The following is a 10,927-nucleotide window of genomic DNA, read 5'->3' as shown; positions in this document are numbered from 1 at the left end:
CTTTTCCACCTAGTTTCTGTACGATACTGCACGTGGATATGGCAGGGTTTCTTTCCTTCTCTTCCTCTTTCACTCTGTACCCTTATCTCGCCCTGTCATTTTCTCTCTGTTGCTTTGATTGTCTCATTTGTTTAGCTTTGTTTCTTCCTCTCTGTTTCTTCTAACTCTTTTTACCTGCATTTTTTTTCTTTCCCTTTCTATGTGTATTTCATCACCCGTCTTTCTATTCTTCCCTTTCCATCTCATTTCCTCTTCCTTGCTCTCTCTCTTTGTCTTTCTCTTTCTGTGGGTTTTTTTCTCTATTTACTTTTTCTCTGGCCCATCCAATTTATTACATTACACAGCCGACAAATTGCCGCAGGTATTCTTGCAATGGCGCATAATATGAACTGCAGGATAACAGCACGCGAGTAATAGTAGTGATTGTTTTGTTCAGAACTGTCGTTGCTCCGAGCATAAACAGCTCTGTTGTTAAAAGCAGCATGGTGTTTTCTGCCCTTGACTAACCAGTGCCCTTGTACCAAACCATCTTGTGTGCAAGCGCCCTCTTCCCTTGCGCAGTCAGCTCATATCTGTCGCTTTGTTGTCGAAAGATGCACTCCTGATTTCTTTCTCTCATGTATTTAGAGGAAATGGGCATTTCACCCATAACTACCCTAGTGAAAAATCTCGTGTGTACGGGTGATACCGATCCGTACACACGGAACGGGACAAATTTCCTGCTCCTAAACTGCAAGAGTAGCTTCAGGAGTTCAGGACCCAGCTTGATGCCTTTATCGAGCATGTCGTTCAAAGACGGTTCACCGTATTCATGCGATGAGGCATCGAGCACAACCCGGGCCGTTGTAGTCACGGCCTCACGTCGGACTACCGCATGGTGAGGCAGGTAGTAGACGGTCTGTCCAAGGGGTGCCGACGGCACTACTCTTTCCGCATAGCCTTCTTTGAAGTACTCGCTGATGGTGGCGTGGTACTCCTTCAGAACTTCTGGGTGATGCTCGAACCACTGAAGCTGACGCTTGAGCCTGGTTTCAGCCACACTTCGGTTAGTACAAGACGTGAGACCAGGCGTCTTGATCATAAGCGGTACTACGTACCGTCCTGCGCTCTTGTGTATCGCGCTACGAAAGTGGACGAGCGCTGGGTGCTCTGGCTGACGTCGTCTTCTTGTCCGTCAGTTATACTGATGGCGTCCAAGCACCACATCTCTGATACGTCTCCAGGTCGTTCTTCAGTGCGCCAGTCGTCGGAACAAGCCAGGAACAAGGCACAGTTGCACTGATGTTACGCAGTGTCGAAGGATGGTACACGTTAGCGTACATTCCTTGTATGACCCAGCCAAATATGGTCTCAACTGCACACAGATTGTCGGTGAAGCGCTCGACGCGTCCGGTCACTATCCTCCAGTAGTTGTCTGAACTGATCAAGACGCTTATCGTAGAGTCTTGAGGTTGGTCCCCTTGAACTTCGTCAGCAAAGGCCAGATTGCGGTCACGCATCATATTGATAACGTTTGGCACTGAAGCTGGACCCTTTACGGTGCAGACCTCTGGCACCTCCAGAGCTTCAAGATCGACGACGATCGGTTCAATACGTCCACAGAGCGTGACGTTCACCCTTTGGCACTGGTAATGTCGTGGGTGCTCTGACCCGCCGAATGTATAGACATCCATCTCTTCATATCCAGTGGAAGGCAGGCAAAGCTGCTGCGACAAGTCTTTTCGGATGAACGTTCGATGGCTGCCGTTGTCAAGGACCAGTCGCACTGGTACACGGACACGGGTTCCGGATGCCCACACTGCGGCTGTTTGTAGCAACACTGACGACGAACGCGTGCTGCTAGCAGGAGCCGTTGTTACGCGCTTTTCTCGCTGTGTGCCTGCCTCTCGGGTTTCAGCTCCAGTAGATTGTGGACTGTCTGATCCTAGTCGGCCCCAGATGACGCACAGAGCAGAAATATGGCTTCCTGAGCATCGGTCGCACTTAAGGCAGGCTGCGGTTCGGCAAATGCGAGAAATGTGCCCTTGCTTTCCGCACCTGAAGCAGCAGCTATTGCTGGAAAGACGCTGGTGCTTTTCCTCTGCAGATAGCGCGGCCCCGCAGTCATGCGTCAAGTGGCCTGAGATGCCGCAGAGGGGACATATTGTCTGTGCAAGCCTTGAAGTGGCACCTGGCGATGATGACCGTGCTGTCAGGGCTGGAGCCGACGGTAGATGTGGCGGTGATGAGGTGTCCGCAGCCTTGCGGTTCGTCGATGGTCTCCCTGAAGTGGCCTTCTCGCGTGACGCTCGACTCTCCTCTCTACTTTCGACTTCCACTTGAAGGAACTTCAAGATTGCCTTGACTTGCTCGTCTCTCGATTGGACTGCAGAGTCCGCGGCGTCTGTGCCGGTCTTTGTGCGCTTTCGGTACTGGATCGCCAGGTCCTCTGGCAATGAGCGCATCAGCACCCGGTGCAAAACAACCGCGTACTCTGAAGACGGCACGCCAAGACTCTCCAAACAGCCGGTCCTGAACTGTATTTGCTCGTACAGGTCCCGCAGCCTTGTAACTTGCGACGATGTCTCGACTGGTTCGATGGCATGGAGGCTGTCGATGTTGTCGTCGATGAGAAGATCCTTTCGCCCAAACATTTCGTTGAGCACCTTGACGGCAATGTTGTAGTTCGCTACTGTAAGGCTTATTCCTTCAATGACCCGCTTCGCAGCACCGCCAAGTACTTCTTCAAGTACTTGAACTTCTCGATACCGGTGAGATCGGGGTGCGTGTGAATGGTCACCTCGTTGTGCTCGCAGAACCCCTGCCACTTACGGTTCTCGCCGCTGAAGACGGGCACTTGAAGTTTCGGCAAGGCGACCGAGTGGGCAGTTCCCAGGGAGCTGCTGGCTGTCAATTGTACCCGTATGCCTCGGCTGGTTGGTTTCGGTGACGGTAGAACCTACCGCTGCACGCCCGTTCATCGCGGACCGAAGCCTGCTAATGGATTTCACGATCTTCGCATGGTAATCCAGAGCACCCATAATTTCCTGATCGAACTCCTCACCGTCAAGGTCGTCGGCGATCTGTTTGTCCAGTTCGGCAAGAGCTGTGTCTTTGTCGCGAAGCCCGTCGATGAGTTCCTGCAAGTCGGCGGAAGACGGTACTGTGCCTTGCAGGAGGATCTCGGTGGCCTCGGACAGGAGTCGGGTAGTGGCACCCCGAAGGGCGCCTCGATGCCTACGTAGCTTGTCCATCCTCAGTACGGTACGTAGAATGTCGGCCTTCTCCCGGGTTTTCGGCACCAATAATGTAGCGACAGAGAAGAGGCCGACACCGGTGTTGCCCTGGTTGAACACTTTTTCTTTCTTTTATTGCGTGCTCTCGAGCAGCCCCGCCTAACGCCTGCTTCTTCGTGCGTCTTGTGCGCGGCATGGTGTCCCCCCCCCCAACGTTCTGCTGCGGTAAACTCAACACTGCAAACAAATGTAGCATTGAAAAAGAACGCTCACAGGGCTCGACCACTCACCTCAAAAATATTTATTTAATTCCTGTCAATGAATAAGAAATAAACTAAAGGTGCTCACAAATGGTGCATAACGATAAGTAAAACACCAATTCGATCCTGTCTATTGAGTTTACATCGCTCCATTAGGCATTACCAACTCGCCCAAAATGCTATCCCATGTGCATTCAATGATCTTTCACATTATATTCATCATAGTTGCCACTGGTTAACGGTATGAAATGACGGCATTTGGCGCAGCTTCTCCAGCATGCTACATCATCATTTCCTCACCCACCATTCCCTCGATGCTTTCCATCATTCTCGCGATAGTGGGCGCCGTCTCCTAACACTACCTACTGTTTTGCCGCTACTCTCCACCATCGTTTCCACCTTAGCCAGCTAATTTACACCATGCCACACACCACTTTCCGCTAATAACACCATGATTTCCAGCATACCCAGCAATATTTTCTTGATATCCACCATCTTTTGCTGTTTTCCGATAGGGTGTCCTGTCACTTATGTTCACCACACACTCATGTCATGCCATACCACTTTTGGTGTATATCGAGTTACCAAAACAGCCGGAAACGCACCAAGAATGTGTCATGTAAATCGTACTGCACATGACAAGCATAATATTGTCGCAACGCGGAAATAACAAGATACAGGACCACGTTGCGACGAGGAAAGACAAGTCTGTATTCCGATAACAAAAAGAGCAGACGCCTCAACGTCGTCTTCCTCAGAAAGCCCCCAGCTGCAGCTCGTGCTGCTCGCTTCTTTGTCCTCTGTCGTCCTGTCGGCTATTGATCGTGACAGCCTCCCTTCCAAGGAAGCATCGTCCCGATGCTTCATCGTCACGGCAGCAGGGTTTGTACTCACTGGCAGCCCATGAGTTCATTCGCACAAATAAGGCTTCATCCGAACCACGTGAACAACCTCTGGTGCATGCTTTTGACGCCTTGAGCAATGTGGACTGTCGGGAATAACCTCATAATTAACATCAGTGAGACGTCGGAGGACTTTATACGGCCCAAAATACCGCCGTAATAGCTTCTCTGAGAGGCCACGACGGCGAACTGGGGTCCAGACCCAAACTCTCTCTCCCGGCTCGTAGTAGACTGGTCGGTGACGTAGATTGTAGCGCCTTGTGTCATAGTCCTGCTGGCGACGAATACGCGTGCGCGCAAGTTGTCAGGCTTCTTCAGCAAGCTGAGTTATGTAGTCTGCATCTGTTCCGACGCCATCGTTTTCATGCGGCAGCATAGCGTCGAGCATGGTTGTGACTTCACTGCCATGGAGAAGACGGAACGGTGTCATGCGTGTTGTCTCTTGCTGGGCCGTATTATATGCGAAAGTGACATAAGGCAAGATCTCATCCCAGTTCTTATGCTCCACATCAACGTACATGCAGAGCATATCGGCAAGTGTCTTGTTTAGCCACTCCGTCAGACCATTCGTTTGTGGATGGTATGCCGTTGTACGCCGGTGAGATGTGCCGCTAAGCTTCAGCACTGTGTGTAACAGCTCGGCTGTGAATGCTGTTCCCCTGTCAGTTATTACTACAGATGGAGCGCCATGCCTCAGCACTACATTCTCTATAAAAAACCGGGCTGCTTCACTTGCCGTGCCCCTCTCCAGAGCCTTGGTTTCGGCGTAGCGAGTGAGGTAGTCCGTGGCTACAATTATCCATCTGCGCCCTGCAGCCGAAGTTGGAAATGGGCCTAGGAGATCCATTCCGACTTGAGTGAATGGTACATCCGGTACATCAATCGGATGGAGGAGCCCTGCTGGTTTGACGGCTGGCACTTTCCTACGCTGGCATTCAAGGCAAGTCCGAACGTACTGTTGAACGGTTGCCGTTAGTCTTGGCCAGTAGTACTTTTGTCTCACTCGGCATAGCGTTCGTGTGTAACCCAGATGACCGGATGTTGCTTCATTATGGCACGCCTGTAGTACTTCTCTCCTCAGTGGTGTTGGAACGACGAGTAAGTAGGTGTTTCCGTTCGGCGAAAAGTTCACCTTATATAGGACGTCGTTTCTCAAGCAAAATGATGCTACTCCTCTTGCGAAGAGCTTTGGCACAGCGGATGTGCGCCCCTCCAAGAAACCAATAATGGATTGCAGTTCCGGGTCGTCGCGTTGCTGCTGTGCGATTGTAGTCGTGTTGACAACCCCGACAAAGGCCACGTCGTCGTCATCTTCAGAATTTGCATGTTCAAGTGGCGCGCGAGAAAGGCAATCGGCATCCGTATGTCGCTTCCCTGATTTGTACACAATAGCCATATCGAATTCTTGAAGCTTAAGGCTCCAGCGCGCCAATCGTCCTGATGGGTCTTTTAGGTTCGTCAACCAACAAAGAGAATGATGGTCGCTGACAACTTTAAACGGGCGGCCGTACAAGTATGGGCGAAACTTTATAACAGCCCACACCACCGCAAGGCACTCTTTTTCAGTGTTGGAATAATTCTCTTCCGTGCGGGAGAGGGTCCTGCTCGCATAAGCAATTACTCCTTCGGCGCCATCTTGCCACTGCACGAGTACGGCTCCTAAGCCGACATTGCTGGCGTCGGTGTGGACCGCTGTCGGAGCGTCATTGTCAAAGTGTCCCAGGACTGGCGGCTTTTGGAGGCGTTGCCGCAGCTTGTTGAACGCTTCCTGCTGCTCTTCACCCCACACAAATGTGACGTCTTCTCTGGTGAGACGTGTCAACGGCGAGGCAATGCGTGAAAAGTTCTGAATGAAGCGTCGGTAATAGGCGCACAGTCCTGAAAATCGTCTGACTGCCTTTTTGTCAGATGGTGCGGGAAAACTTGTAACGGCAGCTATTTTGTCGGGGTCAGGCCGCACACCTTCACTGCTGACAAGATGCCCCAGAAACAGAAGCTCTTCGAAGCCAAAGTGACATTTTTCTCGTTTAAGCGTAAGTCCAGCAGATCGTATCGCTTGGAATACCGCGTGTAGTCGCTTCAAATGCTCGTCAAATGTGGCAGAAAATACAATCACATCGTCCAAATATACCAGGCACGTTTGCCACTTGAGCCCTGATAGTACAGTGTCCATGAGCCGCTGAAATGTTGCCGGTGCGGAACACAAGCCGTAAGGAAGTACCTTAAATTCATAAAGGCCATCGGGTGTCACGAATGCTGTTTTTTCTCTATCTCTTTCGTCGACTTCTATCTGCCAATATCCGCTCCTCAAATCCATCGACGAGAAATTACGTGCATGCCGTAGTCGATCGAGGGAATCGTCTATACGAGGTAGCGGGTAAACGTCTTTTTGTAACCTGATTGAGCTTGCGGTTGTCCACGCAGAAACGTAAGGTGCCGTCTTTTTTATTCGCCAATACTACCGGCGATGCCCAAGGACTCTTCGACGGCTGAACAACGTCATCCTGAAGCATCTTGCGCACCTGACTTTCTATGGCTTCACGTTCCCGCGGAGCTACTCGGTACGGGTTTTGCCGTATGGGTCTGGCCGTTTCATCCGTAATGATGCGATGTTTCGTCAAAGGCGTTTGACGAACTCTGGGCGTCGAAGAGAAACAATCCTGAAACTGATTAATAAGGTCCAGGAGGCTTTCCTTCTGCGTAGGCAGCAAACTTGGGCTAACATCGACGGATAGAGGTACGGGCAGCAGGCCGGTGTGATCGTCTTGCTCCACAGTTAAGCAGCGTGCGACCTCAGTGAGCTCCTCCACGTACGCGACTGCCATACCTCTCGCAAGATGTCGTCGCTCAGGGCTGAAGTTTGTTACTAGAACTTGCGTGTGTCCGCAATTTACGCTTATGACGCCTCTTGCAATGGATAGGCCATGGCTGAATAGCAATGTTGGGATTTGTTCGGCGATGTTGTCGGACTTGCCTAGTAGGTCGCATGTTACAGCCACGAGAGCGCTGGACCGCGGAGGGATGGTCACGTCATCGTCGAAGACGCGCAGATGTTTACGTGGCTGATCTGCACAGCGTATATCCGAAACTTGATCTGGGGCCATCCAAAATGTAACCGACCTGTCCGGAATGTCTATAACGGCGCCGTATTCAGACAGGAAATCCATTCCTAAGATCAGGTCCTTGCAGCACTCCGACAAAATGACGAACGTGGCAACGAAAGCCGAATTACCGATGTTAATTCTGGCGGTACATTTGCCGGTCGGCGTCATCAGTTGACCACCCGCGGTTTTGATGTTGGGCCCCGTCCATGAAGTCTTAACTTTTTTGAGGCAGTCGGCGAGCTTCCGGCTTATAATTGAGAAATCCGCACCAGTATCCACCAGCGCTGTCACTGGGCGTCCGTCTATGTAAATAGCTATGTCGGCGCTTACGATTTCCTTCGGGGTCGGCGACGTCGCATCGTCCGTCGTATCGTCGTATCGTACGGTTGGGGGTGTTGTAGCCTCTCGACGGGCGGCAACCTTCCCCCCAAAGGTCGCTGCTGTTAGTTTCCCCGACGAGGGCTGGGGGATCTGCCCCGGGCAGCGTCGGCGTAACTACGACGGTGCGGCGAAGAGCTCGGCGCAGGTGGCGGAGAACGGGGTCGACGATACGGACCGAATGGCTCTGCTTGCGGGTGCATGTTGCTGTCGCGGCGGTTGTCAAAACGAGGACGTGGAAAGGGCGGCGCAAAAGTCTGAGATCTCTGGTCACGGTAAGGGCAAATGCGGTAAACATGGCCGGCTTCTCCGCAATGGAAACAAAGTGGACGGCGGTCGACGGTGCGCCACAAGTCCGTCTTACGAGCAAATGGTCGACTGGTGGCCATCCTTTGCGACCAGGCTGCAGACGTTGGCGGAGGGTAGAACGGCGACGTTTCCGTAAGCGCATTAAGCTGTGGAGTCGGCGGCGGCGGCGGTGGAATGTACGCTGGAATCACCGGCTCATGCGGCGGTGGAAGGTACGATGGGATCACCGGCTCGTTGCAAGGATGAGCCAGGGGAGACGAGTTGTGCGACAATGGCGTTGGACGACGGACGGCCGACGCATAGTTAACCGATCGCTGGTCTGGTAGCGATTCGGGCAAAGAAAATGCTTGCCTGATCTCATGTCGTACGACTTCTGCAACCGAAGCCATTGCAGGTTCTTGCGGAGTCACAAGGAGGTTGCGGATTTCTTCACGAACAACCTCGCGATTAAGTAAGCTCACGTAGAGAACCCCCACTGCCGGCCGTCAGAGCAGAGACGCTTATCGAGGCGTTGTTTGGTCGGTCGTAATAGCGGCACCGTTGCTGTAGTGCTCGCTCGATAGTTGTAGCCTCTTGGACGAATTCCGCAACGGTTGTCGGCGGGTTGCGAAGAAGACCGGCAAACAGTTGTTCTTTGACGCCTCGCATCAAATGACGTAGTTTCTTGGCTTCAGGCATCTCAGGGTCAGCTCGTCGAAATAGGCGGGTCATGTCCTCCGCAAACATGGCGACACTCTCATTCGGTTTCTGTATACGAGACTCGATGAGTTCCTGAGCTGAATCGCGGCGGTCGTTGTTTGCGAAGGTGCTGCGAAGCTGCTGCCGAAAGGCATCCCATGAAGACAATGTGGCCTCGCGGTTCTCATACCACGTGCGAGCGCTGTCCGCTAGAGCAAAGTAGACGCGCGCGAGCTTGTGTTCGACGGTCCAATGGTTCGCCTTGGCGACTCGCTCATACTGGTCCAACCGAATCCTCGACGTCTTCATAAACCTCTCCGTGGAAGGTCTCGGGAATCCGAGGCTGCTCAACGGTCACCTGTGAAGCGCCGCCAGTTGCCATTTCTGCAGACGGAGTCCTTGGCTGGAGAGGTTCCAGGGGGATTGCCTCGGGACTGAGGCCTCGCTGTCGGCGACTGTAGCGGTGGACAGGAGTGTCCACTGCAGGAACAGGTTCCGGTGTCGGACTTGAAGTGCCGGGTCGTGGCGGAGTCCCGAGCATCAGACGTAGAAGTCCAGCACCTCCACCAGTGTCGCAACGCGGAAATAACAAGATACAGGACCACGTTGCGACGAGGAAAAACAAGTCTGTATTCCGATAACAAAAAGAGCAGACGCCTCAACGTCGTCTTCCTCAGAAAGCCCCCAGCTGCAGCTCGTGCTGCTCGCTTCTTTGTCCTCTGTCGTCCTGTCGGCTATTGATCGTGACAATATGATCTGTCATTTATGTCATTGATGTCACGACCTGTCATTTATGTTCGTCTACAGTAACGACAAGAAGTGCCAGTTTGGTGTATATTGCCACGCACGCTTCTTTTGCTATGTTTATGTAACCGGTCCGTTACACGAGTAATCGCGGTGTTTTCAAAATGGCTGGGAACCTTCCAGATAATTTCAGAATCTCCTTATCGCCTTGACCGAGAAAACTCGAACAGTTGAATTCATTCTGGAACCAACGTGGCAACCAGCGATAAGGCTCGAATGTTCGATGCCGCATGTATAAATGCCCACACGCCTTAGCGCAGAGCAGTTTATCGACGGCCGCAGCTCTGTTCGCCGCTATCACTGTACAGTGTGTATTGCTGTAGTTTGACTTTCCTTTTTCCGGCCACCAAGTTCGGTCAAATAAAACAGTTCTTTCTCCTACAGGACGACTGCTGCCTTCGTTGACCTCACGATCCCGTGACATGTGGCGGAGGTTCGTCCCGGTCCACGTGCCGAAGGCTCCCCTCCAGCCGTGAGCCAAGCCATCAAGCCGACAGCGACGCCAACGCTCACGAGCGAGCCAGCCGCAGGCAGCAAGGTCTCCTACCAGAATACGGACCCCTTCCCGACAACGCCAGGATCACAACAACGGAGACGACAGCAAAAATGACGGCCGCTGTGTCGCCTTCCTCCTAACGAGGCGCGACACGTTCCCGTGCGGGGAGACGCCTTGACCACATCTTTACTCGATCTTTGATCGCTTCTCGTGGATACCAGAGTTGCTACATCTTTCCCAATACGGCGGCTCTCCCCGCCTCCTAAGGAGGCACGACACTATTGTGCAGGGAAAACGCCGTAGCCGATCCACTAGCTCTACTCATCTCGTCTGTTCCGCAGCGCCCATCGGCGTATCTCGACTGATCACTTCACATCATCTACCTAACTTGGGCCACAGCTGCCAGTCACGTACCCTTGTCTCTCTAAACATTCCCGTTTCGCGAAATAGTCCCCCTTCCACCTCCCTTTCGGCCTGTCGCGATATCTCCGCAATCTCACATGCACTGACTCCACGCTCCTCCACCATCGTTAGGCGTCTACCAAGCCCGAGCGGCGCAACTCACTCAGTCGCCAGCTTCAGATACCGCGTGCAACACAAAACCACAATAATCGCGTAAACTGTCTGTCTCATTTCAAAACACATTCTACAAAACAAAACAATTACCCCATTGCAAAACCCAGCGCCACTGGGTACCAGCGTCCAGTGCCATGCCTGATTATGGGCCCAGCGTCGCGCTGGATACTGGGCCGCTGAAGCGGTGTTTTACTGGGAGGCGCTG

The 10,927-nt window shown here is 52.6% G+C and overlaps 1 protein-coding gene across 1 annotated transcript; it reads right to left on the bottom strand.

Annotated features, from left to right (window-relative positions):
• Positions 1–1,178: 1,178 nt before the first annotated feature.
• LOC119382203 (uncharacterized) lies at positions 1,179–2,633 on the bottom strand. Its single transcript, XM_037649918.1, has one exon. The coding sequence runs from the start codon at positions 2,631–2,633 to the stop codon at positions 1,179–1,181; it is 1,455 nt and encodes a 484-aa protein (XP_037505846.1).
• Positions 2,634–10,927: the final 8,294 nt, after the last annotated feature.

This window comes from Rhipicephalus sanguineus, chromosome 2, assembly GCF_013339695.2.
Source record: "Rhipicephalus sanguineus isolate Rsan-2018 chromosome 2, BIME_Rsan_1.4, whole genome shotgun sequence".
NCBI lineage: Eukaryota > Metazoa > Arthropoda > Arachnida > Ixodida > Ixodidae > Rhipicephalus > Rhipicephalus sanguineus.
Note: the sequence above shows the minus strand (reverse complement) of the source record. Positions and strands in the feature narration are given on the sequence as shown.

What these genes read in the sequence shown, in the direction of transcription:
- LOC119382203 (XM_037649918.1), bottom strand. Translation starts at nt 2,633, where the DNA reads ATGTTTGGGCGAAAGGATCTTCTCATCGACGACAACATCGACAGCCTC.